Here is a 14,360-nt window from a genome sequence, read left to right on the forward strand (position 1 = left end):
AGTGCTGCCAACTCAGATTGCAAACGTTTTTAAGAACTGTTACTATTTTTATCTATTTTTATGTAACTATTTTTATGTATGATTATCAGCATGAAAGGAAAATCATTCTTATTACTTTGTTCATTTGTGATTTGCAAACAAATTTATGGTCAGATTTTGAGAATCAAATTAGAGATTAAACATCGAAAATGAAGGAAACCGTTAGAGATCTACTCTGACCTATTGCTGAGGCCTTAAAACGATTTGATTTATATATTTGCATCAGTTAGAATGGATCACTTTTCTTACTTTCACCTGATCATTTTAAGAAACAGTATGATCAGTACACATCATCAATCTATTTTAGTTTATATACAGTACATCACTATTCCACTGCATGTGCATGACAACAGACTGCTGTAGTCTGACAACACAGTACAGGACCACCTTGGAGATAGGAACAAAGATGAAGGTTAGTCTGGTTTTATTTAGGGGACTAGAGGAACAAGGACAGGTGCTGGTCACGGCTTGGTGGTTCGTAAACCGAGCCAGCCAATCTGCGTCATTGTTGTAACAAGGAGTCAAATATTCAGCCCCTCGAACGCCTGTGTCTCATGCAATCATGTAGAATAGTGAAGCTCACAGCCTGGGTCGAATATTATGTTATGATTACTCTCAACTGCTTTAAGGTGGGACCACAGTGATTTAGTATTGCACTTCCACAAAGTTGGGGAACTCTTAAGAAGATTAGAAAAAAGACTTGTTAAAACTGATGGAGAACAGGTCGAGATAGCCAGGTTTTATTTAATATAGATCAAGCTCCAATAGAGCCGGATCCTCTTTTTCCCCTAATGCCACATGAGCATATTTTCATTAAACTCTCCATTGCCGGTTGGAGCAGCCTGGAGACCCAAAGATTTATGTCTACATTGAACAATTTCTCACCCCATGATTTATATCCAATGCCAACATTCACCTTCAACATTCACAGCTGCAGGAAGTACAGATCCCCAGCAAGGAGAAAACTAAGGGTGTGGAAGTCAGACGTGCAGACTTTTAAGCAGGAGACCGTAGTTTGTGTCCTGTCCCAGAAATGCAATTATTACCACAATCTTTCTGTAGTGTTCTAGTTTGGCTTACCTTTATCATCATTTGCACACTAACATCATCACTGCACTGTTTGCCATGCATGGAAAGCGGTTAGAATTTTGAAAATGTTGGGGTTGAACAGCGTCACGCAGGCATTCTATCGGAAATTTGTCATCTAGCCAAGTTGACATTATTCATCTGATGCCAAGTAACCTAATGTCTCGTTCAGTCGGACGACTCACGTTGGGAATTATCATTTTAGCAGCAGAACATAGTCGCAGTTAGTCGACGTCTCTTCGACCCCATCGCTCTTCCCTAGATATGATTACATAGAGATAGTGGGGAGTGATTAGCAAATATCGTGACCCAGGGAGAGTGAAGTGCAGTATGTTCGAGGATTGTGGAGAGTGAGACATGTCACATAAGGTGCAGCTTGAGTTGACTGCCTGAACTACCTCACAAGCATTGCTCCATCCACACTCATCTTTGTGTGTTAGATCATTGAACTTCCTCTTTGATGAGCTTTAACATCCCCCGGGTGTGTAAATCACCACATTAGTGAAGTTGTTTCCAAATACATTTGTACAGTACCAGGGCTGAAAGAGCAGCAGTGGAGTCTCTGTGATACATCCTAGGTTAGAAATCATCTAGCTAAAGGCATCCTTTTTTAAAACACACTGCATAGAGTTTATTATCGTAATGAAGGGCTTCAGCTGATGATATTCTATAACAACTGATAGTGCTGCTGATTATTTTCTTGTTCAGTCTAATAGTTTTTTTCATATAAATAATATGAGAAAACTTGTATAAAAAAAAATTCTGTTGGACCCGTACACAAACCCCAAACATATGAAGTAGCCGAGAAGCTGTAACCAGCGCATGTATTGAAAATCTTGCCTCAAAAGATTTGAATAACTAATTTGACTATCAAGTTTCTTCTTGTTCAGTTTATTTTTTCTCTTTCTAATTATGTCTGCAATTATTCTTTTTACTTTTAGGTGTGTTGATTGGTGCTGTGTACTCCGACTGCTTGTTTTTTCTGAGGGGTTTATTGCAGCCCTGAACCTGTGACCTCTTTTATTTTGGGACGTTCACAGTTCTACTTTGATTTACAAAGATGATTTAACAACTTTGTTCTCAGCTGCTCTCGCTGTCAACTGCCCACTCCAGGAACTATTACTGCCATCTGACTCGTGTGATCCCACGGCTCATGAGAATGTAGATATTCAGAAAGAAAAAGTACTCTAATAGTTTTTTGTATGATTGTTGTATTTTTTATTATTCATTTCTATTAACCAGTCTTTTCCAAGCATCTACAGATCCAAAAAAAACACAACAAATTTCACAACGCTCTCATATGTGACGGGTTTCCAGATGCAAACACCATAAAACCAGAGTGCATAAGCAAAATATCCACAAATTCATTCCTTTGAATCCTACTAGTTTTGTATATTGCAAACATGAAGATGCACACACTTGCACACTCACAGATGCTTGCCAATTGTGTGCAGAAACATTTGCCCTTTCTGTTTTCCTCCATTGTAAAACAGCATTCATATTTAAAATTAGAGGCCGACCGATATGCTATTTTGTTTAACCATAAACTTTACCATAAATAACTGTAATTTGGAAAAAAAAATACAAATACAACCACATAAATAGAAGTTGAATTAAGAAACACATTTATTTTACTTAAACTGTAAACATAAATGCACATTTAAAGGCTGATAACTGTTGGCCGATAATATCGGTCGGGCTCTAAACATATCAGGCCATTATCGGCCAACCGATAATATTGGTGGGGCTCTATTTAAAATTTTCAAAAATACACATCTACTGTCCAGCATTAAACAGCTTCTTCCTGCCCTCCATACCAGACATGGCCTCCACGTTCTTACGCCAGTCAGTCACCTCCTCTTTCTGTTTAGAAGAAGAAAATCCTTCTTAGTGATACTAGTGATACCACAGCATTGTGCCACAGTTCAAACCGTACCTTCTCCTCCTCTTTCTTCACAGTCTTGAGGTTGGCCTTGAAGTCCACAGACTCTTTGACCTTAGAGCCCAGCAGCGCTCCCAGCATGGCGTCGGCTGAGATCTTCACGCGCTTGAGAGCAGGTCGCTTCATCTTACCCTTCAGCTCAAAGACCTTCTGAGACAGGTTTTCAATCTGCGGTAAGCAATTATAAATGCAGGTTGAAAAATAGGAATAGAGGAAATCCATGAATTAAAGACAGGATACATGAATATGGAAAATGTACAGTACCTCCTTGTTATTTTTTTCCACCTTGGCGTCAATGTCATAGCGCTCTTCATCTACCGTATCAATCTTATGGTGCAGGTCTTTGCACAGAGCCTGTAGACAGACAGAGGATCATATCAGACGTATTGAACCCTGCGGTCGCCTATTACAGTCGCACATTTCAAACTCAAAGGTGATGGTGGGTTTCTCTATGTGCTGATTCAACATTTATGGAATAATGCACCAGGGAGCCCTGCTGTGATGATTTTTTTACTTTCATGTTAAGCGAATACTTGATACTTATTTAATATGCGAATGAATATTTTTTTCTAACAGCAAAAGTTCATGACTTGAGTGTTTGTCTCAAGCAGCTGTGTCAGCTAAATGCCCAGAAAGTCAAATGTAGATGATGAGGCACCTGTTGTCTAATGCACCTCCTGTATATGAACACACTGTGTGCATCAGAGGGCTGCTCACAGTAGGTGTGGAGCAGTGGAACCATGTTGTTTCACTGTAGTACGATGGGCGGCTCATGCAGTGACCTGCACATACCTGAAGGTCCTGCACGGACAAACCAGACAGCTGGAGTGAAGGGACTCGCTCACTCAAAGTAGTTTCTCTCTCCAGCTTCTTTTCCTCCTTGTCCTTCTCCAACATCACGCACGCCAGTTTCAGCAGTTTGGTCTAAAATTCGAAAAGTGAGAGTCATTTTCTTTCTGGCACAGTTTCAATGCAACACTTTGTGTCATGATTTTGTGAATTTAGCAGTAGATTCCGTTTGGTCAGATGGTTGTCATGGATTAGGTTGTGGTGAAGGCAAAAGAGACAATACCTTGAGAGCCAATCTGCGAGATGCAGTGATCTTTGATTTTTTCTACACAAAAGGCAGCAGACAAAAACTTATTGAACCAACAGTTATATAAAAAGACCCACATGGTTCCCTTATAAAGATTCTTTAGATATACAGCAATTAGAATAACTTACCGGTCTGTAGAGAAAATTGAGGTGTGGAAAAGAAAAAAATAACAATGTAAGAGTTATTACTGACATGACGAAAACCTGAAAGGTGCTAACATAGTCCTACATAATCCCAAAAATATTTATGACTTACGCCTCAGACATGGTTTGATGCCTCTTGTCTGTTGAAAAATGAAAATCAAAAAATATTCAGATACAGTAGTAGCTGAAGTAGTAGCGATACATAGCTCAAGCATTTTGCTGCTTTAGGATTTAAGTGCAATCAACACAGCTTTTGTAAATGAACCAGCATTTTTGTTTTGTGAAATACTTTCATTATGCCAGCCATTAGTTATTGCCAGATGAGACGTACAGCATATAACAAAACGTCTCATGTTTGAGCGTATAATTGAGACCGTAGACTGTAGCAACTCAATTCTGTAAATGGCTAAAAACACATTAAAACACATTAAAAACATATAATAATCATCTCATTTGGGGTTTGTCATATCTAATATCTAATCAATTTTACATTTACAGTAAATGTGCATGTTTGGAACCATCCCAGATTAATGCAACAGGTAAAAATTTCTACTTAAATCACACTATCATTATCAAACATATCAACGTACCTTTTTATTTAAATCCTGTTGGGCTGAGAGTGTCTGTCTTTAAGTGAAGAAGAAAACTCAAGTCAAATTGAATGTTTTGCCTTCTGCGAGTGGCCAACTGAAATAGCCTCCTGTGTCCTGACAGTGAGTCTACTGTATATCACTGCATTTCTACACGACATCCCCCAACACCAGGTGAACCACTACGACACACTCCCATTGCTCAACACCAAGACTACAGGATGTTAGGGCAGCCGTCACTCTAGTACTTAACATCTGTTCTGTCTGTGAATCCAATGCACCATAATGTTGTTTGACTATTATCGAAATAGCTAGATTTAAAATAAAAGCAAAATTAAACCTGAATAAACCAGAGAAAACAAACAGACAAGTGATCATAGTTGTTTAATTAGCATCAAGTGTATTACATATAGTGGCACAGCGCCATCATGTGATTAACATGAATACTGCACTTTAAAAAGACCAACCCATAAACCTTTAGTACATTGTAATACATATTATACAATACATACTATTACATTCATGGCAAAATGTGTTAGTCTTTATATACAAGTGTATATTTAATCAAGATTAAAGCAGTTTTAATACATTATAGTCTAAATTGTGCATTTTCTGTATTCAATCTTTGGAGTCTATGGTTTGACATCATTCTTTACAAAACAAGTTTTTTTTCATGCTGTAATGAAAACCTTGTATTTGGGCAAGGATTCTGAAATAAAGCCAAACAAAATGATTTGACTCGAACACTGGGAAGTCACTGTTTACTTTAGGACAGGTGGGTTGCTGACGAAACCTGGTTTGATGTGAGCACCTTCTTATTGTCCTGCATTGAACAGCTTCTTCCTGCCCTCCATACCAGACATGGCCTCCACGTTCTTACGCCAGTCAGTCACTTCTTCCCTCTGGAAATGAATGACACAGTAGATTGTAAATTATTGTTGTATTATTATTACGCTCTGTAGAGGATTTGTATCCGCCAACAATTTTACCTTGTCTTCTTCTTTCTTCACTGTCTTCAGGTTGACCTTGAAATCTGCCTTCATGTGTTTGGTGGTGTCGGTGAATGCACCCAGCATGTCGTCTGTCGTTTTCTTCACCCTCTTCAAGCTGGGCCTCTTTACCCCCTTCAGGTCAACGATCTTCCCATTCAGTGTCTGGATCTGTGCAACGAGTGTCCCAGTTACAGGTGAACCCACAGTTCAACTGCAACATCCTACCAGGCCAGTAAATGTATCAAATTTTATTTACCTCTTGGTTATTTCTGGCGACCTTCACCTCTACTTCATAACGTGCTTCATCTACAACATCAATCTTACGATGAAGTTCTTTACAAAGATCCTGCGACCGAAAAAAAGAAACATAAAATACATTCTATATTCTGTAAAATAGTAACAATCAAATCAGTTGTGAGTCAGTACCTGCAGCTCCTGGACTGCCAGGCCTGAGAGCTTCAGTGGAGGGAAGCATTCGTTCACAACTCGTTCTTTCTCGTGTTTCTTGTCTTCGATTTCTGCCGCCAGCATAGAAGCTGCCTTCTTCAGCAGTTTGGACTGGAGGATAGCAAGTCCATAATTAGTGAAGCCTTGATGAAAACCAAAAAACAGCTTGCTGTCCACTCATGACCTCTATGGGTCAACAAGACCCACCTTCAAATGCAGTCGGCGTGTCGCTGAATATTTTGACTTTTTCTGTGACAAAGATAAGTACACTTTATACATCTGCAAACAGCTGTGGGTGGAGGTTTTAAATACAATTTTAAGCATGAAATTCATAAAGCTTCTGAATCTTGACTGATGATTAATTAAGGACTGTGAGAGAAACAATTTTTGCTCACCGGTCTTCATCATCATTTGACATGAAAAGGAGAAGGAAAAAGATGGGTTTTTTTTCTAAATTATTTAGGAACTCACAACAAACATCGGTAAAGTTGAAAAACAGGTCATTGATAATACACAGAACAAAGGAGGGAAGCCGTAAACATGAAGTCGAATTTTTGCTTATCGTACACAAATACTCACCCCTCAGACATGGTTGCAGCTTATGGTACCTTTGGGGGGGAAACCACATTTTTAAAAGTGCATTCCCACTTTTTTTTAATATGATTTATCTGTATCCATCAAAGTTTCAGTTGTATTTTATGCAGTTGATATGAATGTGGTGAATCCAACTAGTTAACTGTTTAATAGATTTATCTGCACTGATTTTCCACAGGGACTGTCAGGTACATGTCAGTATTCTTCCAGGACCAGATAATCTGTACTATTGTTATAAAGGGATGACGAGGGTTCTATTGCACAGCTATATTTGGACACATTTCCCTCGTGCTTTGGCGTGTTCTTGCATCTGCTGTGGTCATGATGATGCCAGAGAAAGCTAAGCTGCTAAGCTGCCAAAAGGTTTTGGCATCCAAGCGAGGAACAAAACAAAACCTGTGGGGACTGTGAGAATACTTTTTTTTAAAAACAGCGCAGTCCTCACCCTTTAGGATTCATATGATTGTTTTCTTTTTATTTAACCAGGTTATTGATTGCATTTATCTGGCATCAACACATACGGTTCCTGTTTAGATGGCTAAAAGGGAAATGAAAAGAACTCTAAGGCAATTATCCCTTTCATATTTGTCAATGTATGCCCTCCCTTGACTCTTTCTATTCCTTTCTTTGACCTTAGTTCCACAACAATATCAATTCCTATTTTTTTATGAATTTAACCACGGCATTTCACATTAATAAATAGATGGAGGTGTCAGAGCAGAACAAATACATGAAAGTGCTTGTGAAGCAACACACTGATATATCCAATTTAAATTAATCCAGCATGGCAGGCAGTGGAAGTCAAGGTAAACAGGCAAGGCAGAAGATGATTTCAGGAAGCCTCCAGCCTTGCCCTCCATGCCAGTTCATACGAGCGAGCCATCATCACTTATCACACCAGCTTTTCAGCCATTGCGATGGGTCAAGCCTGCTGCCACCAGCCACCAATACTTTCGCGGGCAGTTCAAGCCTCGGGTTACAGTTTCTTCACTTGAGGCGTCTTAGAAATCAAAGCCGGAAAGACACGTTCGAATGGTTGATTTGAGACCTTGTCAAAAGTAGTGACATGTAGTATTCCCTCATCTGAATACCAGCCACAGAAGCCGTGTCAGCACGATGGTTTTCAGTCTTGACTACTCCCTACAATAAAGCAGGACAAGACTTGGTCCAAGCAAACATATGACTGCAGTGTCTCTTAATCGTGTTGGGTTAAAGAGCCCCATTTAATGTCTAGAGTAAATCTGATGGACATTAACTCTCTTGCGATCCATAAGAGGTGCATTATCGTATCAAACTTACCGTGAATATGAGAGGGAATCAGTCAGAGCAGCAACAGAGGTGGAAAGCACTTTACACTTATTTGTGAAAGATTCATGTATTTGAAGTCTCATGTGAATGGCTCACTAAAATAGACCCCCTGTCCACCTGACAATTGCTACATCACAATGCACAATCCTCTTTTGATTCGCCCTCAACCCATGACCCATTTAGTTCATGTGATTGCAATGCACACGATCACACACCCCTCGTCTGACTGACAGCTGAGTTATACTCTCTGGCAGATATCAGATACCTGAGTGTGTTTGCTTTTGTAATTCGTGTCATGGATCGTACTGGCTGAAGCTAACATCAAAGACATACTGTTTTAAAGGTGCCTCTTCAAGTCAGTCTCAAAAGTGAATAGGTAGAAGTTTATTTAGATGAATTTGAGGCCCTTTGATTAAATAGTACTTTTATTGTCTTTGTCTGGAAGTCGACAGCCTCAACTTATCATGCATGTGAGGCTGTATATGTACACGCTTTGAACATGCTAATCGGTTCAGACGATGGTGGAGGATGATAGTTCACAGGATCACCAAAGTCATTCCAGATTCCATTCTTTTTCAGATACAAGCACATGTACAAGTTATAATTAACAATAAATACACAGAAAAGACCTGATCATAGCTACATTATAATGTGCTACAATGTCTTATACACTTTTCATTAGTTGTTTATACAATTTCAAATCCGAAATTGGGGAGGTTAGATAATATACTGAAATCAAGAACACATCACTTCACATACTTTATGATAGTTGTACTGAATATAAGTGTATTTTTATATTTGGATCACGGTGCCACCATGACTTCTGGATCACAACTGCTATGACACCACTCTCATACAGAGGAGAGGTTAAATACAACCCGTACAGGCTATTCTGGTGAGATTTCAGCAGCACAGGACCGACTGTCTGTCTGTCTGTCTGTCTGTCTGTCTGTCTGTCTGTCTGACTGTCTGTCTGTCTGTCTGTCTGTCTGACTGTCTGTCTGTCTGTCTGTCTGTCTGTCTGTCTGTCTGTCTGTCTGTCTGTCTGTCTGACTGTCTGTCTGTCTGTCTGTCTGTCTGTCTGTCTGTCTGACTGTCTGTCTGTCTGTCTGTCTGTCTGTCTTTCTGACTTTCTGTCTGTCTGTATGCCTGTCTCAATGTTATGTAAACTCATGAGATTGAGACAGTAACACTGAGTCAAAGCGAAGGAACTGAAACTCTGCCACAAACACACTTTGATAATCCTTGGTAACTAAACAGTGAATACCTGAAGGTTAAGGTCAAATTCCTGAGCCGTCTGTTGTCTCCATGTGTTGATGCTCTGAACTCAGATGTTCTGTTATCTGTAAATTTTGGTGATGTTGCATGAGGTAAACGGCCGACGAACTTTGTGACTCATTTCCCTTTCTCTCCTCATTTCTCGTCAAATTCATATATATTTTTCAATTATTAAAAACAATACCAACATGCAATTTAAACTGTTTGAACAGGACTTTTACTATTTGTAAATTTGGTCACTGCTGCTACCTAGTGACCGTTTGATGCTTTGACATCAGTTTGCAGTTGGCATCAGTCATACAAACTGCAACTAGGGGCAAGAAACTTTATAGACACCTGCATATTAAGAGAGCAATATATGCAACCTATGCAGTTCTCTCAATGAGAATGGAAACTGCAAACTTTGATAAGGGCGTCCTTCCTGTGTATTCAGATGTCAGTGCCTGATTGCTATCAGTCTTCTCAGTATTCGTTCAAGCAAACGCTCACACCGTCTTTCCAAATAGAGTTGATTATTGCTAGTCTCCCTTGTTTTATTTACTCTGTAGTTTTTAAAGCTTTTTAAACCGGAAATGTGGAGCAACACCAGCGACACCAGAATGATCCATCTTCCTTTTTTCTGTTTTTGTTTGAGTGCAGGACTCACTGTGACATCTTCTCTCTGGATTCTTAACAAACATCCGGACTGCAGTCAACCGGTGAGGATTCAATCTGTGAAAGTTTAAAAATATACATAAGCAATATTATAGAAGTGGATTCAGTCCAGGCTTCATAAAGTCACTGTTTATGTGTTTTGTTTTGTCTCATATTGTATTCTTTCCAGGGTCTTGCCAACTGCAAAATCAGTGAGTATCTTACTTTGCTAATAATTGAAGTACAAACACTTAATGTATAGAGAAGAGTTCATCCAATATGTTGAGTGGCAATATTTAGTGCAAATTGTGAGCCTCTTTGCATAAATATTAAATATTTGAGAATGCCCACACACATAAGTTGTAATGGTAGAAGTACGCAGATCTTTTTCTGAAGTAGCAAGTACAATTCAAAGTAAAAGTACAAATTTACCAGAAGAAGAAATACTCATAAAAGTTCAATTTTAGTAAAGTGAAGTATGTGATTACAGTAAATTATTTGATGCATTTTTCTGTATATCGCTAATGTTGAAGCTGGTGAAGGTGAGGATGACTTTGATTTCTTTATACTGCTTGGTACTATTATTTTTATTTTTTCTCCCAGGCATCAATAGTCTCATTTTAATCTATATTAACACATCAGAATTTGTTAGTTGAAAATATTTTTTAATTTTAATCAGAATCTGCCAAGTAGTTAGTAACTAAAAAAAATCTGTAGCCTTCATTGGGCTTATTAGATTAAAAACACTACCTTAAAATTGTACCTGCGTGCAGTACTGGAGGAAATGTATTGCATGTTTGTTTGCTACTTTCCACAACAGCACATAAATACACATCAGTCAGTGAATCGTATTTTGAAACATTTCCATCATTCCCTAAATGCCAGATAACTGTTCTGATAAACGCGTTGTCGTACAACTTGCTCCCACCGGCCCAGAGTGGGGTCCGGAGCACGTGGGAGTCACGACTGACGAACATAGGACCGTCCCCATTTTGAAGGTGATATGGAACCTAAAGTCAGATGGTGAGTAATGCGACATTATTCAGTTCTCTGATCAAAAAAGTTTGATACTGCATTTTTAAACCACAGTGTTGTTTATCATTTTGGAAATGCATCAAATAACAGCTGTAAACCAACCAGTCTTTCATCAAAGGTGAAGAGAAGATTACACATGAGATGCAGTGTTCAGATAAAAAATACGTTCTCTTCTATTCACAGGGGGTGTATTAGACCTTCATGGATCAGAAATAAATATTCTGGATGAAAGTACAAATCAAACTATGTGTGTGCAGTTTTCTTTCAATATATCCGAACAGCTGAATCCAGACCGTACGAGGGTAAGACAGAAAACATAGTTGCTTATCCTTTGCTATAGCAGTGCCAACCATTAAACACATTGTATCAGCACATTTTCCATTTCTTTATTAGTGGACATTTTCCTTTGATGGAGTTGTGGCAGAGCCTGGACACACATATGTGGTGTCAGTTGTAAATTTGCCAGAACCTAAGAGTGGAGACTACAGGATCCGAAAGCAAATTACTTTCCCAGGTGAGTTTTCTTCACACCTGGTTCACCATAGTGTGCATGGAGGTATTTATTTGTTCATTTATCTATTTATTAAATCTTTCAGTTTTTGTCCAATGTTATTTTTGATACGCAATGGGTGGCATATTGTAGTGCATAATAAGCTGTAACTGTAGCCTACAGCTCTTTGGTCTGTTTTGTTTTACCTTCTGAGCAAAATTATTTCCAATAGGGCAGCAACTAACAATTATTCATAATCAACTGAATTTTAATTAATGTATCAATAATTTTTTTCCTCCTTTTGTGAAATCAACAGTCCAATACCCATAGATGTCCAATAAACTCTAATGTAAGATGGAAAAAATGATCCCATTTGAGAAACTGGAACCATCAATATTTTTTGCATTTGTCGCATGAAAATGGCTTAGATAATTAATCAAAAAAAAGTTTATCAGGTGTTTTTCATGCAATCGATTAATTGTTGCATTTTCATTCATTTAAGCAACAAATACTGAACACGTTATTGATAATATGCTTATAATAGATGCTTTTCAGGTATTAATGACACAGTTCACTGAGTGATTTGCTATATCTTGTTAAGACAAACTTAGAAAACATTCTAATCAGCTTCTTGTTTGTTTTCAGGATGTGGTGACAGCAGAATCCAAACTGCCCAAATATGCCTTGAAAATGGTAAATTTGATATTTTTCACGTCACACATTATAATGAAAGTAATCCTGGACCATCTAGACATTGTACTCTGTTTTGTTATTCCAGGTAGTATGTGGGAGCCTCATATGACCACTGCCATGTCTGTTGATAAGGAACAGGGAAAATTGTTTGTTGTTGTCAGTTTTGAAACAGCACAATACTCAGAGATATATCAAGTCTCCATCCGGAACCAGGATTTCCATTATTCAAAGAATATCTCAAAGGTAAATATATTGAGTATGCCACTTATTTTACCAATGATTACGAGAATCACTGTGTGAGAGTTGGTGTGCACTACCATCACATGATTTAGTGTGATATACTGCAAAGTAATTTAACTAGATTGTATTTTCTTATTCCATTAAAACAAACAGGAAAATGGAGCATCACTGAATGTGACATTTGAATTTGGTTTGCAGCAGCTTTCACAATGTGAAATGTTTTTATCGGTGAGTTGAATTTTTTATCTAATGTCTCATCCCTACCAGTTAATGATGTAATCTTACTTGTAGAGATATTATGTCGAAAGCTGACTTTACTCTGTTGTTTCATAGATTCAGCCGTTTTTCATACGATGCAAAAATGACTGTCGGCGTCACAAGGATATAATCAATTACTGTCCTTGTAAGTTCACATTTTGATATATATATCTATATCTATCTATATATTGCATGGTACATTTAAAACGACTATATGGTAAAGAACATGATTCATTGATTCCCAACCTTTTGACTGATGACCCAATAAAATGTCAGAAGTCTTTGAGTTTTGATTTCTAAACTTCTCAGATTGTCTGATTTAGATCTTTTTGAGACCCAAAGAGCTTAACTAATAATATATTTTACTAAAAACCAGAGATTAGACAAAATACCAAAAACGAATGTCAATTTATATTCCTGTCACATTAATCTCACAGTGGAGGAGTGCCCTTCGTGGTCCACTGATATTTTAATTCATTGTTTTTGTATTTATAGAGGTATTTTTCTAATCACATGTATTCTTGGTTTTTGTTTAGATTATCCACCACGGACCTTAATTATAAAGGCAGTTGTGGGTCTGCTTGTCATTGGAGGTTTTCTCTTTTACTTCCTGTGGAGAGCCTCTCATAAAGGTTTGCCCCCCCTTATTGGCTAGAAAAACACAATTTGAATAGGAAAATCAATTAACTGCATCCTTCTCTCAGATTCTGTGATCAAATCCTCATCTGCTGCCAAAGACCAACCAGAGGGTTTTCAAGTGCGTGAGAGAAAGCGAGTCCTCGTCATCTACTCCGTCGACCACCCGCTGTACAAAAACATTGTTCTGAAGCTTTGTGGCTTCCTGGCGGCCAAATGCGGTACAGAGGTGGTCCTGGATCTGCTGGACTCTGCCAGACTGGGAGTGTTGGGAAGAATTCAGTGGTTGGACTGGCACAGAGAGCAAATAGAAAGCTCTTCAGATAAGATACTACTCCTGTGCTCGCCAGGAGTACAAGCCAAATGGAGAGCCATGTGTGGTGACAAGCAGGTTTCTCTGAGAGAGGACGTCCACTCACTTTTAGGTGACATGCTCACTCCCGCCCTCTGCCTCCTGGTGCCCCATTTCATCCAATCTGCGTCCTTTGAAAAATACATAGTGGCTTACTTTGATGATGTGTGCTCCGAAGAGGATGTCCCTTCACCTTTCAACATAACAGTGCGGTACAAGCTGATGAAGAAGTTTGAGGAGCTCTTTTTTAGGATCCTGGACACAGAGATGTATGAACCCGGCAGAGTGAATCACATTGCAGGGCTTTCAGAGGACGAGTATCATCAGTGTCCCTCAGGTAGAGACCTGCACGATGCTATAGAGGCCTTCCGTGCATATCAGCTGGAGCATCCTCAGTGGTTTGAAGGTGAACTACTCGAGAGCACCGAACTGGAGGTTGAGGAGACGATGGCCACCTATGACCACGCAACCTCATAGATCTCTAAACATATTCTATAGTCATCACCCA

The 14,360-nt window shown here is 38.8% G+C and overlaps 3 protein-coding genes across 3 annotated transcripts; 1 reads left to right on the plus strand and 2 right to left on the minus strand.

Annotated features, from left to right (window-relative positions):
* Window positions 1–2,341: 2,341 nt before the first annotated feature.
* tnni4b.2 (troponin I4b, tandem duplicate 2) lies at window positions 2,342–5,084 on the minus strand. The gene is made up of 8 exons (XM_035641935.1): window positions 4,897–5,084; window positions 4,419–4,446; window positions 4,292–4,295; window positions 4,140–4,181; window positions 3,860–3,991; window positions 3,332–3,421; window positions 3,062–3,235; window positions 2,342–2,988 (listed from the first exon to the last, which is right to left on the minus strand). Exons 2-8 carry the CDS (start codon window positions 4,427–4,429, stop codon window positions 2,902–2,904), a joined length of 540 nt encoding a protein of 179 aa, XP_035497828.1. The 5' UTR covers window positions 4,430–4,446; window positions 4,897–5,084; the 3' UTR covers window positions 2,342–2,901.
* A 179-nt stretch (window positions 5,085–5,263) lies between these two features.
* On the minus strand, window positions 5,264–8,377 carry LOC118315027 (troponin I, slow skeletal muscle). Its single transcript, XM_035641938.1, has 8 exons — window positions 8,229–8,377; window positions 6,915–6,943; window positions 6,731–6,734; window positions 6,543–6,584; window positions 6,315–6,446; window positions 6,145–6,234; window positions 5,886–6,056; window positions 5,264–5,798 (listed from the first exon to the last, which is right to left on the minus strand). The coding sequence occupies exons 2-8, from the start codon at window positions 6,923–6,925 to the stop codon at window positions 5,712–5,714; spliced, it is 537 nt and encodes a 178-aa protein (XP_035497831.1). The 5' UTR covers window positions 6,926–6,943; window positions 8,229–8,377; the 3' UTR covers window positions 5,264–5,711.
* A 1,620-nt stretch (window positions 8,378–9,997) lies between these two features.
* Window positions 9,998–14,341, plus strand: LOC118315020 (interleukin-17 receptor A). The gene is made up of 11 exons (XM_035641925.2): window positions 9,998–10,213; window positions 10,339–10,360; window positions 11,034–11,171; window positions 11,367–11,485; window positions 11,577–11,697; window positions 12,319–12,366; window positions 12,452–12,609; window positions 12,760–12,834; window positions 12,940–13,009; window positions 13,401–13,496; window positions 13,569–14,341. The coding sequence occupies exons 1-11, from the start codon at window positions 10,088–10,090 to the stop codon at window positions 14,327–14,329; spliced, it is 1,734 nt and encodes a 577-aa protein (XP_035497818.2). The 5' UTR covers window positions 9,998–10,087; the 3' UTR covers window positions 14,330–14,341.
* Window positions 14,342–14,360: the final 19 nt, after the last annotated feature.

Source organism: Scophthalmus maximus, chromosome 7 (genome assembly GCF_022379125.1).
Source record: "Scophthalmus maximus strain ysfricsl-2021 chromosome 7, ASM2237912v1, whole genome shotgun sequence".
Taxonomy (NCBI): domain Eukaryota; kingdom Metazoa; phylum Chordata; class Actinopteri; order Pleuronectiformes; family Scophthalmidae; genus Scophthalmus; species Scophthalmus maximus.